Source organism: Protopterus annectens, chromosome 8.part0, assembly GCF_019279795.1.
Source record: "Protopterus annectens isolate FY-2018-M chromosome 8.part0, PAN1.0, whole genome shotgun sequence".
In the NCBI taxonomy this organism is placed as follows: Eukaryota; Metazoa; Chordata; order Ceratodontiformes; family Protopteridae; genus Protopterus; species Protopterus annectens.
In genome coordinates this window covers 1,699,352,493-1,699,374,419 of record NC_056741.1, presented here as the reverse complement: position 1 = coordinate 1,699,374,419, position 21,927 = coordinate 1,699,352,493, and the positions used below count along the sequence as shown (strand labels likewise).

Below are 21,927 nucleotides of genomic sequence, written 5' to 3'. Positions count from 1 at the left end.
GACTCCGAGGCCTCTGCTGGTCCTGTCTCCGGCTCACCAGTCTTCAGTGAGGCTCTGACACAGCCCCTGACTACCACAGATCTGGAACCCGAGACTGCTTCGGAGCTTTTGGCGGATAGTACTAGGCCGCAGCCATTTTGTTTAGCCCCTACCGACGACACTACTGAAAAAGATGTCTGTGCTGCAGAAACACCTTCGGTTTCTGAAGGTGTCTTCAGACTGACGACGCTCACCATAAAAACGTATCCTAAGACTAAGACTCCTATTAAACCTAAAAAGACTGCACTTCAGTCTCCAGTTCAAGGCCCCATGCCTAAGAAACAGATGCTCAAAATGGCTGAAGATTTGATCTCTTTAATCAGGGGTTCCCAACCTCCACCCGACAAAAGGCCTAGACAAGAGGAAGATTATGCCTCTTCTGAACAAGTGTCTATTTCCTCAGGCTCCTCTGAGGACCAAGATTACTCCTTCTCCCCTTATGAAGATTCAGATGCTGAGGATTCCATTCCCTCAGCTTCTCCTCCTGAAGGCTACTCCTTTGGGGAAACTTTGCACACTATGAGAGAACATTTTCACTGGGAAGGTCAGGACTACTCTGACTCAAAGAAAAGGCTCAGAGAGTTTCTTTTACTCCCCCAGCACAGACCACTTGCCACCCCCCCAGTTTTAGACATTGTGGATGATGTTTACTTAGAATCCAGTTTGAACCCAGATTCTCTGCCTCCTGCTCTGGCCAAACCTGACAGATACTATAGAGTGCCTGATTCCCATAAATTTCTTTCTAAAAGCCCTGTTGCTGATCCAGAGACTATCTCCCAGGGTCCCAAAGGGGCTAAGGCTTATATGGCAAAAAAATCCTGTACCCTCTGAAAGGGACTCCAGAGCACTAGACAGGTGGGGGGAAAAAGGTTTTCACCTCAGCCACTCTAGCTATGAGGGCACTAAATTGCCAATTTCACATGCTAAAATATCAGCCATTTCTAATGTCTCAGTTAAAACAAAAAATGAGCACACTCCCTCAACAGTCTGAATTGAAAGAAATGCAGGATCTGTTGCATGCAACTGAACAGGTGGGCAAACATACTTTACAATGTGGGTTTGATTCTTTGGAGGCTTCCTGCAGAGCAGCTGTCACTGGGTCTGTTATACGTAGGCATGCTTGGTTAAAGGAACAAACTCTGCCTGATCATGTTAAAGCAAAGCTTCTAGATGCTCCCTTACAGCAGGATGTTCTTTTTGGAGTTAAAGCAGAAGAAGTCTTAAAGAAAATGGAGGATAAGGCAAAATCTATGCAGACAGTCAAAGATTTCCTACAGGTACAGCCCCCTCGCTTCAGCAGAAATTGGCCACCAAAAAATTGGTCCTTTCCAGCTACTGACAGACCACAGAGGGGTAAATACAGACGTCCAAGAGGCAGAGGACAACCACAAGCCCAGTACAAACCTCGCCAATGGGGCACTGCAACACAGAAGGGAGGAGAAGACAGGTCCCAAATTACCAGAAGGCAAACTCAGTGACTTGCACCTCATCTGGCCAAGCAACACTCTCTTGGCAGCTCCCTTGGGAGGAAAACTCGCACTTTTTTCAGACAACTGACATATTGTCACAAAGGACAAATGGGTCCTAAACATAATTTCACGAGGATACAGATTCCATTTTCACACCTTGCCAATGAAAAGAGGAATGTCAAACCTGCCACAAAATCAATGGGCAAAGGCACAAAAACAAATTACAGCTCTCATGGACATGAGCCATTCAACTGGTACCTACTAGAGAGCAAGGCCAAGGATTTTACTCAGAAAGGACAGTGCCTGGAGACCAATTCTGGACCTTTCAATTCTAAACACCTTCTTACAAGTACCAAAATTCAAGATGCTAACACTACAGCAGCTTCTTCCCATGTTGGGCAAGAAAGCATGGCTAGTAACGTTGGACCTCAAGGAGGCATAACTGCATGTCCCTATCAGACAAAGTTGCAGAAGATACCTCCGTTTCATTGCAGGTTCAACCCATTACCAATTCTCTGCACTGCCCTTTGGCTTATCTACTGTGCCCAGGGTCTTCACAAAATGCCTGGCACCAGTAATTGCATACTGCAGACAAAGAGGAATTCAAATATACCCATACCTGGACGACTGCCTCATCCAAGCAGAAAGCAAGGACATCCTCTTACAACATCTGGCTTTTGTAAAACATCTTCTAAGTTGCCTGGGGTACACAGTAAATGAAAAGAAATCAAAACTAGTACCCTCACAAAATGACATTCCTGGGTGCCAGCTTGAATACAACGGCCCAGAAGGCTTATCTGATGCCAGACAAACAACTACAATTGACTCAATATTTCAAAACAATGGCAACAAAGACCCAACTTTGGGCCTTTGGCTTCATGGCATCTTGCATACTACTAATACCATTTGCAAAGCTGCATATGAGGAAATTACAGTGGTACCTAAAAAGCGTATGGTCTCAACACAGCCACAGCTTGGACACAATGATATCTTTCATTCCCTGCCTACAACAGGAGTTTCTATGGTGGTCACAGGCATGTCACCTCAACAAGGGTCAGCCCTTCACCTTGCCCCCAGCCAGGCAAACTATGACAACAGATGCATCGGACTACACCTGGGGGGCACACATGGCAGAACAAAGGCATTCAAGACGTATGGACTGCAGATCAAAGGAATCTGACATCAATCAAAAAGAGATGCTAGCTGTACAGAATGCTCTGACAGCCTTCAAGAATCTATTACATCCAGGACAACTTACAATAAGGACGGAGAACACCACAGTAAATGTGGTACATAAACAAGGGGATACACACTCCTACTCTCTATGCAGGCAAGCAATGACCTTGTGGAACACAGCTCTGGCTTACCAAGTTCAGTTACAAGCTCAATTCCTGCCAGGAAAAAAGAACACATTGGCAGACGACCTCAGCAGAAGCATCATGGATCCCCACGAGTGAAAACTGGATCCACAAGTATTTGCAATGGTAACTCAAAAATGGGGCCTTCCAGACATAAACCTGTTTGCCAGTCATCAAAACTATCAACTAACAAAATTTTGTACAAGGACATTTCACCATCAAGCTTGGAAAGTGGACGCACTCTCATTCAGTTGGAAAAACCTGACAGTATATGCCTTCCCTCCATTGCCTCTCCTCAGAAAGGTGCTTCTGAAAGTCAGAAAGGAGAGACCACAACTGATTCTCATAGCCCCAGACTGGCCATGCCAACACTGGTACCCACTACTGAGGAATATGGCCCAGGGCCCACCTTGGATTTTACCAAAAATTGCCCATTTGCTCACACAGCAAAACAATCAGATTCTTCACAGCCAGCTCAAAACCTTAAATCTGGCTGCATGACAAATCACCTAAGCATCCAGCCAGCTCCTCTTTCCCAAGCAGTTATGGATGTCATTCTGGAAGCTAGGAGGCCCAGCACCAAGAAGGCCTATTCGGACAAATGAAAAGGTTTTGTGCCTGGAACCAAGCTAAAGGCCAAAACACACTTCAGCCTCACATGCCTCACATTCTACAGTATTTAACTGAGATGTTGCACAAAGGACTTTCTTTTTCTTCCATTAAAATCCATGCATCAGCTATTTCAGCCCACTACAACACAGATCCACCCTTATTTTCGCATCCACTTCTAAGGCAGTTCCTCAGAGGGGCAAAAAACATTAGGCCCCCCAGTAGAGCACCTACACCAACATGGGACCTCAATTTTGTTCTGGAAAAACTTAGGCTACCTCCCTTTGAACCAGCTTTCTCTGCAGATCTAGAGTTTCCATCATGGAAGACTGCCCTGCTGCTAGCAATAACTTCAGCTAGAAGAGTCTCAGAGCTGCAGGCACTAATGGCAGTGGAACCTTTCCTCATTTTCCATCAAGACAGAGTTTCTCTACGAACTAATCCTTCCTTCATGCCTAAGGTGGTTTCCAGTGTGGCTTTAAATCAAACCATCCACTTACCCATCTTCTTCCCAAATCCACAGAACAAAGGAGAAAGACTCCTGCATTCCTTGGACATTCACAGGCAATTTTGTTACTACTTGGATAAAACTAAGGCTTTCAGAAAATCTGACCAGCTCTTTGTATCCTATGCTACAGCTTCACAAGGGAAGGCTATATCAAAACAAACAATTTCCAAATGGATAGGACATTGCATTCGTTTTTGCTATACCCATCATTGAAAACCAGTTCCTGCTACCATTAGGCCCCACTCTACCAGGACAACAGCTACATCTACAGCCTTCCTTAGGGGGGTTCCAACCAAGGAGATTTTGGAAGCTGCAACTTGGAGTTCAGTACACACCTTTACCAAACAGTATCACTTACCACTTTACTCTGACTAGAGCTGGCTTCGTCACTGCAGTTCTGCAGGGCCTTCTAGCCTCCTCTAACCCTCTATAACTCCTCCACCCATCCTTAGCTTTGGGACTCTACCCAAGTGTGACTGCAGCAGGGTAACATGATGAACATAGTACAGTTTTGTACCTACCATAAATGTAGATGTTCGAGTGTAAAGTACTTGTATACTAAACAAAGTACTACATTAGCCTAGAAGCCCCTTGAGTACCCATTTCCCTATAGGTCCCTTCTGACTCAGTTACACAGCAAACTTTTTCACTTTTTCTAGCATGTCGAAGGGTCAGTTGCTAGCGTCCTCTCCTGTTCAGCTGGTGAATCTGGGCATCTTGAGGCAATGTTACAATTGCCTCATGCACACAGACAACCCACTCCTTCTCCCACAAAACACAAATACATGTGAGAGATGCAACTATATAGCCAAACTGGAGGCTGAGCTCTCTCAACTCAGGACTGGCAAGACCAGACAGGAGGAGAAGGAAACCACGCACACCACAAACCCAGTTTCACATAGAACTATCACAACTGCAAAACAAACACATAAACACACAAAGACATACTCGGAGGCACTGATCAAAAATCTACCAAAACTACAGAGACCTCCAAAGCAGACACCCAAGCAACTGCCACCTCAAGACATAAGACATGCAACACATAGTTCTCAAAGTCAGTGTGCTAAACAGTCACAGCCCTTAAGGCCAAACACAATGCCAGACACACTTGTTATAGGTGACTCCATAGTCAGACACACTGACGTCCTACTCACCAGACTGAACAAGGAAAAGATCACAGTAAGCTGCCTGTCAGGTGCTAGAATCCGCCACATAACACAAGCACTCAGGTCACTCCACAGCAAGTACAAGTATGACTCAGTCATTGTCCATGCCGGTGTGAACGACCTGAGACGTACCTCCCTGGACTACATGAAAAGAGACATAGAGGAGCTCTCAGATTATGTAGCCCAGGCCGGTATGACCCTGACCCTGAGCAGTATCCTACCCTCACCAAGAACGATGCCACAATACAGAGACAAAATGATCAGCTTTAATAATTGGCTTAATTACTGGTGTCATTCTAAGGGGATCCAATGTCTGTCTGCCTGGGATGACATGCTTGACAAGCCACGCTGCTTCGCAAGGGACGGCTTGCACCTGTCACCCCTGGGCTTCCGGATATTGGCAAAGGCTCTTGCCACCCCCATAGTGCCTTTTTTAGGCAAGGCTCAAATGATAAACCTACCGCCCTAGAAAACAAAAATGGAGAAAAACTAAGGGTGATACTGCTTAATGCCAGAAGTCTAAATCTCAAGATGCACACCCTCGAAGCCCTCCTCAGTATGGAGAACATCGATGTCTGTGCTGTGACTGAAACCTGGTTCAAGGCTCCTGAGAGCACCCCAGCACTTTCAGGTTATACCTCATATCATGCGTTCCGGCCCCAAAATCCGGACCGAACCACAAAAGGAGGGGAAGTATCCATATTCATAAAGGATACCCACACCTCCAGGTTAGTGGCAACGCACGAAGCATCGAAGACCATCCAGGTGCAATTGACCATAGGTAAAACTGCCCTACAGTTTGTAACATGCTACAGACCACCTTCTCAAACTCAGGAAACCCACACAGCCTTCCTGAAGACACTGGAGAGTATGAATGTCTCTCCAAACACCATCATATTGGGTGACTTCAACTACCCAAACATAGACTGGGAACATTACTCAAGCCCCAACACCCTAGCCCAAAGGTTCCTTGAGTTCATAAACTCAAATGCTATGGAACAACTAGTCACCATTCCCACAAGAGGAGAAAATATACTAGACCTGATCATCACAAACATGGGGACAAAATGCTCCACACCGGAAGTATATCCCTCATTGGTGAGATCAGACCATAAATTAATCTCACTGGAGATCCACATCCGCCCCACCCCAGCAAAAGACCACAGTGAAGAACTTCTCAAAAGCAAACGTCACCCTTCTTAAGACTGGAGTGGTATCCTTCAAGGCCCCCGAGCCAGTGGAAACCACAACCCACGCTGCTGAAACCCTTACAAATGCCTCCAGGAATGTATGGATCAAGCAATCCCTAATAAAATCAAGACCCTTTTCACCAAAGGCAGGCCGGTCTGGTGGACTCCAGCCATAAACAAACTCTACAACAAGAGGAGAAAGCTACTACATGACAGAGCAAAATTCCTAAATGGGAAGGCATCTCTGATCAATACTAGCAAAAAACTACGATCACTCATAAAATCATCCAAGGCCAACTTTGAGAGAAAAACCGCTAATGACACAAAGACAATCATAAAGCCTTCTTTAGCTATGTTAGAAACCTGGGTGGAAACTCCCAGATATGCTCAGAATTAGTCCAAAATGATAAAAAAATCACTGAACCCACAGACATTGCCAACATACTGGCAGACAGGTTCAGTGCAAATTTCTCCCCTCTCTCCCCCCCAAAAGGAGAAATATCTATCCCACCAGAGTCTAGCCTCCCAAACATCTCAGATGCCCAGGTGAGAGCTGCTCTCTCTAAAGCAAAAAACACAGCATCAATGGGACCGGACGGTGTCCCCAGCTGTGTGCTACACGAACTCAGTGAGGAACTAAATCCACACAAGGCTGCTGTTTAATCTTAGCCTTACTACAGGATACGTACCCAAAGAATGGCGTACGGCAACTGTGGTCCCACTCCACAAAGGCGGTGCTTCTACGGACCCTGGAAATTACCGCCCCATAAGCTTGACGAGCCTTGTCTGCAAAGCTATGGAGAGGATCATAATGGAACTCATAAATAAAGACATTGGGGACCTACAGACACTGGATCCTACCCAATTTGGCTTTGTCAAGGGCAGATCCTGCCTCTTGAACTTGGTTGACTTTTTCGAAACAGTCACTAAGGCCATTGATGAGGGTAAGGCAGTTCACACAGCCTACCTTGACCTAGCAAAAGCGTTCCGACACAATACCCCACTCGGGCATCATAGAAAAGCTCACCAGCTTAGATGTAAACCCATATGTCACAAGATGGGTTGCAAACTGGCTCAAGGACAGAACACACAGGGTTAGAGTTGCTGGTGCCATGTCAGACACTAAGCCGGTCACGAGCGGTGTCCCACAGGGCTCAGTCCTGGGCCCCCTCTTGTTCGGCATTTATTTTTCTGAAGTGCAGGCAAACATAGGGGGATTGTGGCTGACAAGATTTGCAGATGACTGCAAACTGGGCACCATAATTGACACTCCATCAGACACAGACATCCTCCAGAAAGGTCTCATAGAAATGGATAACTGGTGCCAGAGCCATGGCCTTAAGCTAAATGCCAAAAAATGTATAGTCATACCCTTTGGGAAAAACAAGGTACCCCTAATTACCACATAAGTGGTAATCCATTAAACACGGAAGAAGTTATCAGGGACCTGGGGACCCAAGTTGACAGTAACCTCTCTTTTGACACTCACATTGCCAAAGTGGTTAGGAAGACCTTCTACATTGCCCACCTGATCATGAAGGGATTCACATCCAGATCAGGAGAGGTCATTGTACCCCTGTACTCTTCACTTATTAGACCAATGATTGAGTACAATGCCCCATTCGGAATGTACCTTACCCGACACCTGCAGCAGTTGGAAAGACCCCAAAAGGATAAAAGGGGCTCAAACATATGTCATACGATGCCCGACTGAAGAAACTCCAGCTCTATTCAGTCGCATACCGTCTGCTCAGAGGTGATCTGTGCCTGACATACAAGGCCATGTCCAACCCGGAATTAATGGACATGCTCCACCTCAAAAAATCCAAATCCACCAGAGCCACGAGAGCAAGAGACTTAAACCTCAACACGGATATATGTGAGGCAGAGCCCCTCACTGATTCTGTTCAAGAGAAATCTTGACGAGTGGATGGGAGATCGTAGGTTTACCCTGGGAATCATCTCTGTATCACTGCTGGACAGAGGCACAGCAAACTAATGGGTATATTATTCTCATCCTAAGGGGTGGTGAAAGCCACACACACACTCTAGCTAGGCTTATAAATGCCCTAGGGCAGATAGCCTAGTATGAACCTATGAACCCTGCTGCAGTCCAGGTTACCCTCCCTCCATCCCCTCTGATCTATCTGGCTAAATCTCTACAATACCTTCCTGATGTATTTGCTTATAGCTGGAGGGATTTTGTGTTTGTGCAAAAATTACTTAATTTGGTACTAATTACTGACCACCTTTTTGGGGGCACCTGACATCTGGGGCAAGAAAAACTGAAGAAAATGGCGTCGGATGCGTTATATATACCCCTGGCGCACTGACATCCGGGAAGAAGCGACAGCAACCGACGCCAGATCAAGACTTTGGAATTACGGCCGACTGTGGGACCGCCTGACGACAGGATAACCCAAGTGCGATGACTGCAGCAGGGTGTACACTCGAACATCTACATTTATGGTAGGTACAAAACTGTACTTTTTTAACCCTCATCAAGCAGTCTTTGAGCAGTGCTACAGTTTCTTACATGCACTGATTTACTTTATTCAAGTAACTGAATTTTCCGTTATTATAATACTAATTATAATTCTTCAGTGTGCTGCTGTTTGTATGTGGCATTGCAACACCTACCTCCCAATCCTAGAAACGCAGATACAGTTTTGTGATTTGCTAAGTACAGTTAACTTTAATTTTGGGATAATTTCATTTGGATCCAGCTGCGAAAAACCTAAGCAGAATGTGGTAAAATCCTACAGTGTCCTTTCTCTAACTGGTGATTAATGAAGACCAAAACTTGAGGGTGCAATGACAGATTTGTCTTTGCTAAATCTTCGTAGACATTGAAAACGAATGGTTATTTCTATTTCTGCAAAAAAAAAAAAAAAAGAAAAAAGTTTCCTTTTACAATGATTATACACATTGTCCTGTGTATAATTTACTTTTCACTTGATGTGATGTAATAATTTCCCAGAGATTTATTGTTGCAGTTCAGTATTCCACCTGTATTTGTTTGTGGTTCCACTATCCATTTGCATGTAGTAATTTAAACTTTTGATTTGGTAGGCTGATTTATAATCACACCACTAAGACAACAGAGTCCCCAGATGGCGTGGACATCCAGATACCTGGTTTTGGAAAGACCTTTTCCTTGGAATACCTTGATCCTGGCAACTGGAGTGTAGGTAGGTACCTGTGGTGACATAATGAGGAATGCCTGACCAATGTTCTGCATGCTGGGTACAAGCACGATGGAGTGCTCTTAGGCCTCAGTTAAGAATGATTTTAGTTTGAATGAGTGTGTGTAACCTTTTAAACTGTGTGTTTGGGGGTGGGGTGGGGGTGTATCCTTGCACTGTATAGGTTGTGCAGCCAGCATGTACAGTACATTGGTGTCCTGTGTACATTTGTACAGAGTGATTGTGTTAGTCTAGTGAATGTGCCTTTATGTTCTCTTATATCCTATGGAATCTTGCTTTGCTGTAAACAGAACGTACTTTGCCTCTAATGCACTGTTCATACCATACAAATTTCACTTAAGCGCATAATGATAAACCATACAAAAGGAGAGATTAGAAAGAATCTCTTGGATTATGCCATTAAACATAGGAGGGGGAGTGAGAACGATAGCCACACACAGGAAGATGCAGTTCATAGGAAGTTATTAGGCTGTTGGCCCTGAGGCCCTTGTAAGCCTAGCCAAGAGTTTAGCCTATGCATAGACAAACTGTCACCTGATGCCCCTGTCCAGCAGGGACACTGGTGGAATCCCAGGGATGTAGTTTCTATTTCGCATCCAGTTAACCAGATTGCGCTTAAAAAGGTGTAAGAAAGTACTCTGCTTGATGTGGAGAGAAGGAGTCTTTTCCATGGATGGGGGAGTTTCTGGAACACAAATCTGTCCCGCCAGCAAGTCATGTCACAGACCAGGTCGAGGCCACGTGTGCAGGTTACTTGAGTGGATCTTGACTTGCGGATATGCAGCAGTCCCATCAAGGTGGGGTCCAAAATCGCCTTGTATGCCAGACAGAGGACACCTCTGAGGAGTCTGTATGAAACAAAGTAGAGGCATAGCCCATTTGTGTATGGTAGATTTTTGAGGCCCTAGATTCTCTTGGTGAGGAACCTCTGGTCTCTCCAGTTGCTGCATGTGCTTTGCGAGGTACATGCCGAATGGGGTGTTGTACTCAATAATGGGCCTTATAAGGGAAGACTATAGGGATGTTATGACCCCCCTTGTCCCTGGATGAGATAGGCCATGTAGCAAGCTTTCCGTACAGTGGAAGCAGCATGGTGGTCAAGAGTCAAGCTGCTATCAATCTGGATGCCCAAATCCCCTCACGGCTGACTGCCTGCTTCGAACATTGTTATTAATATGATAATTTTTGGGGACATCTCTCTCCCCAAAGGGGATGATTATGCATTTTTTTGTATTCAGCTTGAGGCCATGTTTCGGGCACCAGTCATTTGAGTGAGACTCTTTTGGCGGATGTTCACATCACTAGGGGAATTGATGACAGCTCCTAACTTGCAGTCATCTACAAACTTGGTCAGCCATAGCCCACTGGTTTTGGCATGTACCTCAGAAAAGCATATCCCAAATACAGAGGCCCCAAGACCGAACCCTGGGGTACGCCACTCGATATGGGTCTACTGCTTGAGGTGACTTCCCCTATTTTGATTAGGTGGGTTCTATGAGTGAGCCAGTTGGCTACCATCTAGTAACATACGGATTGATGCCTAGTTGAGAGAGTTTATCTATTATGCCCAAGTTGGGAATAGTGTCTAAGGCTTTGGCCAGGTCAAGGTAGGCTGTGTGCACTGTCTTCCCCTCATCCATGGCTTTGGTGACTGTCTCAGAAAAAGTCAACCAAATTTCACAGACATGACCTCCACTTCACAAAGCCAAACTGTGGGGGATCGAGTGTTAGGAGGTTGCCAGTGTCCTTGTTAATGAGATCCATGATCTGTTCCATGGCCTTGCAGATCAGGCTAGTTAGGCTGATGGGTCTATAATTTCTCAGATCAGTGGATGCTCCACCTTTGTGTAAAGGGATGACAGTGGCTGTCCTCCACTCAGCTGGGACAAAACTGGTACTCAGGCTTTGGTTGAATTGGGTGCCAAATGGTGCGGCAAGTTCCTGCCTGAGTTCATGTAAGATGCAGCTGCAGCCTGATATGTTATCGGGTCCCATGGAGGCTATATTTTTTGTATTTGAGAGCAAAGTGATGACCTGATCCCTAGATACAAGGAGAAGTGGTAGGTACTGAAAATGTCCTGATTTACTGATGGGAGGGGACAGAGGGGTGAAATTTTCGCTCAGTCTGTCAGCCAGCAAGTTTGCTACATCTACGGCATTTGTATATGTGGTGGCCTTGACCATCAGTTCTGAACAGGTCTGGGTGCTACCTTTGAGATTACAGACATATGTGAAGAAGGCCGTATGGTCGTCTCTAGTAGATGTGGCCAATTTGGACTCTGTTTGCTTTGGAGGATTTCACTAGTGCTCTTATTTTAGGCTAAGGAGAGATTGCTTACAGTTGTGCAGCTGCTCCTTCTTGGTCCTGGACAGCAATTTATTTCTTTTGTTATAGAGTTTTTTCGCAGATGTCCACCAGACAGGTTTGCTCTTCCTTGCGGAGGATGATTTAGTCATGTCAGGTATTCCCGATTCCATGCATCTGTGTAAATGTTTGTATAGTAATTTGGTATAGTTTTGGATACTGCTGCCAGTTCCTAGAGAGGGGGAAAGGGGCCGTGAAGCTGTTTATACTATCCCTCAGGAGGCTATAATTGGCTTTGGAGAATTTTTTTTGATTGACCCTAGCTGGGGGGGGGGGGGGTGGGGGGAGATGATGACTTCAAACATGACCGCTTTATGGTCGGATCTTACAAGGGAGGATTGTACTGCAGGGATGCTGCAGTGGTTACTCATGTTGGTTAATATCAAGTCCAAGATATTATCACCTCTTGTGGGGGTATAGACTAGCTGTTCCAAAACATTTGCATTGACAAAATTGAGGAATCTCTGGGCATTTGTGTTCTGGCAAAAGTAGTTCTTCCAGTCTGTGTGTTCTGGCAAAAGTAGTTCTTCCAGTCTGTGTTTGGGTAATTAGTCACCCAGGATCAGGGTAAATGGTTGAATCTTGATAGATTTGAAGAGATCTAGATAGGCAGTTTGGGCATTTTGGATCAGATGTGGGGCCGGTCACTGATCACTGCCTGTTTAGGTCTGGCCTCTGGCTGGACCATTCCAAAACTTGAATTTTTTATGGTGAAGCCATTCTTTTGTTGATTTGGATGTATACTTGGTGTCATTGTCGTGTTGAAAGGTGAAATTCGTCTTCAGCATTCTAGCAGACGCCTGAAGGTTTTGGTGTTTTGAACTGTTCATAATTCCCTCCACCTTAACTAAAGCCTCAGTTCCAGCTGAATAAAAGCAACCCCAAAGCATGATACTGCCACCACTATGCTTCACCTTGGGGATGGTGTTTTTTTGGTTATGCGAAGTGTTGTTTTTGTGCTAAACGTACCTTTTGTAATTGTGGCCAAAAAATTCAACCTTGGTCTCATCAGACCATAACACATTTTCCCACATGCTTTTGGGCGACTTGATTATATTGTTTTGCAAATTTTAGCCGGGCCTGGATGTTTTTCTGTGTAAGAAAAGGCTTCCGTCTTGCAACCCTACCCCATAATCCAGACATGGGGAGAATACAGGAGATTATCACACATAGTACAAAACTAGTACTTGCCAGAAATTCCTGCAGCTCCTTCAGTGTTGCTGTAGGTCTCTTGGCAGCCTTCCTGACCAGGTTTTGTCTGGTCCTTTCATCAATTTTGGAGTGACATCCAGTTCTTTGCAAATTCACTATTGGCCCATATTTTCTCCACTTTTTGATGACAGTCTTCAATGTGTTCCATGGTATATTCAATACTGTGGACATTTTTTTCTACCCTTCTGACTGATACCTTTCAGCAATGAGATCCCTTTGATGCTTTGTAAGCTCTCCTTCGGTATTGCTGTAGGTCTTATGGCAGCCTCCCTGACCAGTTTTCGTCTGGTCATTTCATCAATTTTGGGGGGATGTCCATTTCTTTGCAACTTCACTGTTGTCCCATAAGTTCTCCACTTTTTTATGACTGTCTTCACTGTGTTCCATGGTATATCCAGTACTGTGGAAATTTTTTTCTACCATTCTCCTGACTGATACCTTTCAACAGTGAGATCCATTTGATGCTGTGTAAGCTCTCTGTGAACAGGCAACTGAGTAAATGTCAGGAAAATCCTACTAGGACAGCTGAACTTTATTTGGGGTTAATCGTAGTCTCTCTAATTAATGGCAGGTGTGTGTGTGTAACCAAGAAGACTGAATGCTGTAATTAATCAAAAGGTGCTTCAACAAAGTATTAGTTTAAGGGTGTGCACACTTATGCAGCCAGCTTTTCAGTTGAATTGTACAGGTTATAGGTCACATTAAAGGTGGGAAAGTTTTGATATGACGGGTTGCCTAGAGTGTGTGTTGGCTTCCACATAATATCCATAGATCATGAATGGCTGCAGCTAGGAATAAAAGAATGGCATTAAAGGAGGAAAGTCATAGTGTATGTGGCCTGACTCTGCTGGACCTGACTGGGAGAGTTTGGAAGGTGAATGATGGCCGGGAGTGGCAGAATTTGCAGAGGCTGGAGATCTTGATATCATAGAAGAATAGTGGAGGAAGGTGACTGAACTATTAGCTCAAAGTTAAAAGGTTAGCAAGTAAGCCAGTGAAGCAAGCAGATGTGGTACTAACCAAGACAGAAAAGGTCAGTATTAACCAGCTGTTCTTTAGGGTTGGTGGGAGGACATTGAAGACAAAGATGATGATGTTCATCGTGCATACAGCTGCAGTCATAACAGATGGGTTCTCCTGCCATCAGGCGGGTCCTCGGTCGGCCAAATTCCAAAGTCTAGGTCCGGCGTCGGTTGTTGTCGCTTCTTCCCTGACGTCAGTGCGACAGGGGTATAAAAGAACCAGCCGACGCCATGTTCTTCAGTCTTTCTTGCCGCACGGTGCCCGAAGCAGAAGCAGTTCGCAAGTGCCGGTCGGCCAGCTCCTGAGATTACGAAAAATTTGGAAAACCGAAGTCTTCTTAAAAGCTAAGTACCCCGTTGGGGAAACTTTTCTTGCCTCAGACCGATGTCAGACAAAGTTAATAATTGTATTTCTTGTGGAAGCAAATACCGCATAAGGATTTCCATTCCCTCTGTATACCTTGTTTAGGCCCAGACCACGACGTCTCGGCCTGTCACTGTTGTGCTACAGTCAACAAACGCACTATTAGGCGTCGGGCGGAGTTTGCCCAGCATTTTTTTGGGAAAGCTTTTAACTATACCATGTCGTCGGATACTCCGACACCAGTTTTGTCTAAAAAACGCAAAGACAAGGACCGACACTCGAGGTCCGCGGCCTCTACCGACACCACTCCAAAGCCGACTACACGTGGTCCGGTTCTCAGTGAGGCGCCTACATAGCCCCTGACTACCGATGACACATCTTTTGCGGTGTCTCCTGTACCCGAGGTCGCAGGCTCCTCGGCCCACACACCGACTACAGATACCGAAGCCACTCTTGGCATTGAAACACAGAATGTGGACAGGTCCACCTCCACTCAAGGTGTCTTCAGACCTTCCTCTTCTTTCTCCATCAAGGCTTTCACCAAGTCTAAAGCAACCATGCACCCTAAGAGACCAGTTACACAGGGCCCATCTCCAGGCCCCATGCCTAAGAGACAGATGCTTAAAATGGCTGAGAATTTAATTACTCTCATCAGAGGTTCTCAGCCACCTCCGGACAAAAGGCCCAGAGTGGAGGAAGATTCCCCCTCCTCTGATCAGGGATCCATTATTTCAGAACACTCTGATGATCAGGAACAGGCTTACTCCCCTTTTGAAGACTCTGATGCAGAGGAGTCTATTCCTTCTGTATCCCCCCCTGAGGATTTCTCATTTGGGGAAACTTTACATACCTTAAGGGAACACTTCCACTGGGAAGGCCAGGATTATTCAGATTCCAAGAAAAGGCTCAGGGAATTTCTTTTGTTACCCCAGCACAGGCCTCTGGCTATACCTCCTGTATTGGACATCCTAGATGATGTTTACTCGGAGGCCTGCCTTAACCCGGACTCTCTACCTCCAGCTCCAGTTAAGCCTGACAGGTACTACAGGGTTCCTGACTCACACCAATTTCTTTACAAAAGCCATGCTGCTGACCTAGAAACCATCTCACAGGGACCCAAGGGAGTTAAGGCTTCCATTGCCAAAAATCCATTGCCTTCCGAGAGAGATTCCAGATCCTTAGAAAGGTGGGGAAAAAAGGTATATACCTCTGCTACCTTAACCATGAGGGCCTTAAACTGCCAGTTTCATATGCTAAAATACCAACAATTTCTGTTATCCCAATTGAAAAGTAAAATGTCACAACCTGAACAACCAGACTTGAAGGAGTTGCAGGATTTGATGCATAGTGCAGAACAAGTGGGTAAACATACCTTACAATGTGGTTTTGATGCTCTAGAGGCCTCATGTAGAGCTGCTGTTACAGGCATGCTTGGCTCAAGGAACAAACCTTGCCTGATCATGTCAAAGCTAAATTACTAGAGATCCCTCTTCAAAAGGATGTACTATTTGGGGCAAATGCTGAGGAAGTATTACGAAAAATGGAGGAAAAAGCTAAATCAATGCAAACTGTGAAAGAATTTCTGCAGGTTCAACCACCACGTTTTAGTAGAAATTGGCCTTCCAAAAACTGGTCCTTTCCTGCCACGGACAGACCCCAAAGAGGCAGATACAGGCACCCGAGGGGCAGAGGACAACCACAAGGATCATACAGAGGCAGACAATGGCAAGCTCCTATATCAAGAGGTGGTGAGGACAACTCAAAATCTTTCAGAAAGCAAACCCAATGACTTTCCCCTTTGCAGGCCAACCAGGTCTCAAATGGAAGCCCCCTTAGGAGGAAAGCTGGCACTATTCTCAAAAACTTGTCATGTTGTCACAAAGGACAAATGGATCCTGGACATTATAAACAGAGGCTACAGATTCCACTTTTATACCCTTCCAAAAATGAGAGGTATGCCAAAACTGCCACACAAAGGGCAGAGGCACAAAAGCAAATTTCAGATCTTATAAACATGAAAGGTATTCAAGAGGTACCTACGCACAAACAAGATCAAGGTTTTTATTCCAGGCTATTTCTGGTGCCAAGGAAGGGAAAAGATTGGAGACCTATTTTGGATCTTTCCATCCTAAACACATTCCTATTCCTACCAAAAATTAAGATGCTCACTCTACAGCAACTTCTTCCCATGCTGGGCAAGGAGTCTTGGCTAGTAACATTGGACCTCAAGGAGGCATACCTACATGTCCCAATCAGACAGAATTGCAGAAGATACCTCAGATTTCTTGCAGGTTCAACCCATTATCAATTCTCTGCATTGCCTTTTGGCTTGTCTACTGTGCCCAGAGTATTCACGAAATGCCTGGCATCAGTAATTGCCTACTGCAGACTTCAAGGGATACAAATATACCCTTATTTGGACGACTGTCTGAACCAAGCGGACAGCAAGCACATTCTTATGAAACATCTGGCTTATGTAATAATGTTATTAAACTCTCTGGGATACACAGTCAACAAAGAGAAATCAAGGCTAATACCCTCTTGAAATATAATTTTCCTGGGTGCCAATTTGGACACAAACACCCAGATGGCCTACCTCACGCCAGAGAAGCAGGGGCAACTAATTCAATACTTCAAAACACTGGCAAATTGCACCAGGCTGACTGCAAGGAAAATCCTGCAGGCTCTGGGATTCATGGCATCTTGCATCTTGCTAATCCCATGTGCAAAGCTGCATATGAGAAAACTACAATGGTACCTAAAAAACATATGGTCTCAACACAGCCACAATTTGGAAACAATAATACCACTACTTCCATGTCTGCAAACGGAATTTCAGTGGTGGGGTCAAGCATGTCAAGCAAACACAGGTCTTCCATTCAGCAAGCCTCAAGCAAATCAAGTCATCACAACAGACGCCTTGGACTACGCCTGGGGGGCGCACATGACAGACATTGCATTCAGGGCAAATGGTCCCAAAAAGAAAAGCACCTTCACATCAATCAAAAAGAAATGCTAGCAGTAATAAATGCTATTATAGCTTTCAAGGACCTTCTACAACCAGGTCAACTATTGATAAGAACGGACAACACCACAGTTATGTGGTACATAAACAACACCACAGTTATGTGGTACATAAACAAGCAGGGAGGAACACATTCCTATCCCCTATGCAGACTGGCCATATCACTTTGGAACATGGCCATGGACTTACAAATGGAACTACAAGCACAGTACTTGCCAGGCAAGGAAAACACGCTGGCAGACAACCTAAGCAGGAATATGGCAGATCCACACGAATGGATGTTGCATCCAAAAGTTTTTACAGAAATAATCCAAGAATGGGAAAGGCCAGACATAGATCTCTTTGCCTCCCACAAAAATCATCAATTGACAAAATTCTGCTCGAGGACCTTCCACCCAAAGACCTGGAGAGTGGACGCTCTCTCTTTCAGCTGGACATCAATGACAGTTTATGCCTTCCCTCCTCTTTCTCTGCTGCCCAAAGTCCTATTGAAGACCAGAGCAGACAGACCAAAGATGATCCTCATTGCTCTGGACTGGCCAAGGCAACACTGGTACCCACTCCGGAGGAGCCTGACTCATTCTCCTCCATGGACCTTGCCTCTAATGCCTCTTCTGACTCAGCACAGCTTCAAAACTCTTCACAATCAGCTAAAAACACTCAGTCTAGCCGCATGGAAGATTCCTTAGCATCACAGCAGGCCCTACTCTCCAAGGAGGTGCAGGATGTCATTTTGGAGGCCAGAAGGCCATCAACTAGAAAAGCTTACTCTGCAAAATGGAAACGTTTTTGTGTCTGGAATGAGTAAAAGGGCCAGAACCCTGGAACACTGAATTTACCTCAAATACTACAATATTTGGCTGAACTACTAAGCAGTGGACTTTCGTTCTCCTCCATCAAAATCCATGCCCCAGCCATTTCTGCAGAATACAACACTGATCCTCCTTTATTCTCTCACCCTCTTGTAAGACAGTTCCTCAGAGGGGCTAAGAATTTAAGACCTCTAAGGAAACAACCAATACCTGCTTGGGATCTAAATTTCATTCTGGAAAAACTGACTTTGCCTCCTTTTGAGCCAGCTGTTGCTTCAGATTTGCAATATTTGTCCTGGAAAACAGCTTTCCTTCTGGCTATCACTTCAGCTCGTAGAGTTTCAGAACTACAGGCCCTCATGGCCGTCCAGCCTTTTATCATCTTCCATCAGGACAGAGTTTCATTACGAACCAACCCTTCCTTTATGCCTAAAGTGGTATCCAGGGTAGCTTTAAATCAGGCCATACATTTACCTACTTTTTATCCTAATCCTCAAAACAAAGGGGAGAGATTACTACATTTCTTGGACATCCACATGCAACTGCGTTATTATTTGGACAGAACAAAGCCTTTCAGAAAATCAGAACAGCTCTTTGTGGCCTATGTGGTAGGAGGCCCAGGAAAGCCAATTTCCAAGCAGACAATCTCTAAATGGATAGCCCACTGCATATGCTTTTGCTGTTCCTTTCATGGCAAAACTGTTCCTACAGGCATTAGAACTCACTCCACCAGGGCCACGGCCACCTCTGCAGCCTTCCTCAGAGGAGTTCCTACCAAGGATATCTTGGAAGCAGCCACTTGGAGTTCTCTGCATACCTTCTCCAAACACTGCAACTTACCATTATACTCCAAATCCAGAGCAGGCTTTGCCACTGCAGTCTTGCAGGGCATTTTGGCTCCTCTTAGTTCCACCTAGTGCCTACCACCCCTTTCTTAGCTTTGGATTTCTACCCATCTGTTATGACTGCAGCTGTATGCACGATGAACATAGTACAGTTTTGTACCTACCATAAATGTAGATGTTCGAGTGCTAATACAGCTGCAGTCCAGGTTTCCCTCCCTCCTTCCCCTCTAGGGGTATTCTTTTATGGTGTATTTGCTTGCAACTACTGTTTTTTGATTATATTGCATTGCATTACTTCATAATTTTATGTATTGCCTTCCTTCTGGGGGCACCTGACATCTGGGGCAAGAAAAACTGAAGAACATGGCTTCGGCTGGTTCTTTTATACCCCTGTCGCACCGACGCCAGGGAAGAAGCGACAACCGACGCCGGACCTAGACTTTGGAATTTGGCCGACCGAGGACCTGCCTGACGGCAGGGGAACCCATCTGTTATGACTGCAGCTGTATTAGCACTCTAACATCTACATTTATGGTACGTACAAAACTGTACTTTGTGAGACTATGGGGGTAAGGCAAATTATGGTGAGATAAGGAAAAGTATATTTAGAAAAGAAAAGACAAGGCAAGGCAAGTTAAGGGGAACTGGTAAATTATGGACATACCTCAGGAACATACTACCCAGTGTCTGATTGCAGGAAATAGAAAAAGGCTTATATGCAAGAGGAAAAAGTCATTTAGAGGTGGGAGTATTAGTCTAAAAGTGTATAATAAGTGGGAAACAGGGGAAGGAAGAGGTTACAAGAGGTGCCTTACCATGAGACATGCAGAAGTGAAATCAGCAAAGACACAAGTGCTATGGGGTCGGGAAGAAAAGACATCATCTTCAGGAAGACCTCACTTTAACATGAAAAATTTTGCTGAGAGAGACTGTATATTTAATCAGCTGTGCTGCTGTCTTTATTCATCCAGCTTAGGTGCACAGGGCATTTTGTGTATCCTGCATTGCTAGGTAATCATGTTCGTATTGCTGGCCCTTATTAGTGCTGCATTAGATTGGTGTACACATTTGCTGGTACTAGTAGACTTCATTTAGGTAAACCACAATACAGGGAGGCCAACGAAAACAAAAAATACTTGAGTAATAATAAACACCAAAAAAAAAAAAAGTGTATTACAAGTCTGTAGCGCCTCAGCTCTACAAGCCTTTTACAGAGCAAATCTTACCCATACTGTACACATCATTTATTACTTACTAATTAAAAAATAAATCAATTAAAACTCTTAACATTTTAAAAGAACCTTTTATGTCAAACATTTCCAATTGCATTCCTTGTTCAAACCCATAGGAAAAAGTGCATTAAATTTCAAAATATAATTTGATTCCTTCTCAGTTGTTTTTTATGTCACTTATTATTTTTTCATTAAACACTTGTTCCAAAATTGTTGCTTGTAACCCAAATAGATTACCAATTATGTACTTGTTGGAAGTGTGTAGCAAATGAACTAGCATCACTGCCTCTCCTAATGTCTCTTAAATGTTCCTTCAACCTAGCTGAAAAACTTTTTGCTTTCCCCAATGTAATATTTTTTGCAGGCATAAATTACCCTTTCACTTCTACAACTAAAACAACCTCGCTCCTGAAATTTGTTTACCATTAATCTGGGAAAAACTTATGGCTATATATTGACATCCTATATATTTGCCACATGAAAAGGTACCCTTTTGAACCATCATATCATGTCTTGTCATAATAGGTAGACTAAACTTACCATGAACTAAAAAAAACTTTTTTCTCCCTCTCCTATAAGAAAGCCATAATTTCTTATTCATAGAATCCAACTGTGCATCCCTTTCTAAAATACCCCAATAACATTTCACCATATCTGTACCCCATAGGATTACCCTGGCATCGTGCCACCTTGCATTAGTTCCCAGTGCCTTTGTCGAGTAGAGCCACTATAGTGATCCCTGGGGTGAATTTTCTATTTCCCATCCACTCAAGATTTCTCTTGAAGAGGGTCAGTGAGGTGCTCTGTTTGACATGTATGGGAAGTCTGTTCCATAGCATGGATAGTCTCTCAGTTATGAATCTGTCCCTCCAGCATGTTCTGTTGATTGTGGTGATGAGGTTGAGGTCTCTGGAGCATGTGGTGTGAACGGATTGGGATTTCTTTAGATGTAGCATTTCTAACAGAACTGGGTCAGACATGGCTTTATAAGTCAAGCAGAGATCGCCTCTAAGTAGGCAATACGAGACAGTGGATAGTTGGGAGTTTTTTGAGTCTGTCCATATAGGACAAGTGTTTAAGGCCTATGACCCTCTTTGTGAGATACTTTTGTGGCCTCTACAGTTGTTGCAGGTGTCTAGTGAGGTGCATGCCAAATAGGGCATTGTACTTGATTGGCCTAATCAGGGAGAGTAGAGGGAGACAATGACCTCTTTCTTCTGGGTGCAAAACCCTTAGTAATGAGATGTGCCACATAGAAGGACTTTCTGACCACAGTAGCAATGTGGTGGTCAAAAGAGAGGCTGCTGTCAACCTGTGTTCCCAGATCTCTTATAACGCCTTCTCTGTTCAGTGGACTACCATCAATGTGGTAATTTATGGGAACTGTGTTTTTTCCAAAGGGGATGATGACACATTTTTTGGCATTAAGCATAAGGTCATGGTTCTGACACCAGTCGTTGGTCTCAGTGAGGTCTTTCTGTAGGATGTCAACATCACTTGGGGAG

The 21,927-nt window shown here is 44.6% G+C and overlaps 1 protein-coding gene across 1 annotated transcript in view; it reads left to right on the top strand.

Moving 5' to 3' along the window:
* Positions 1–21,927, top strand: part of PLA2G15 (phospholipase A2 group XV) — a gene marked incomplete at its 5' end in the record, with an annotated part of 2,054,678 nt that overhangs the window by 606,544 nt on the left and 1,426,207 nt on the right. Inside the window, one exon of the mRNA XM_044079504.1 lies at positions 9,412–9,530. Within this exon, the coding sequence (XP_043935439.1) occupies positions 9,412–9,530 (119 nt within the window). The remainder of the gene's footprint in view (positions 1–9,411; positions 9,531–21,927) is intronic.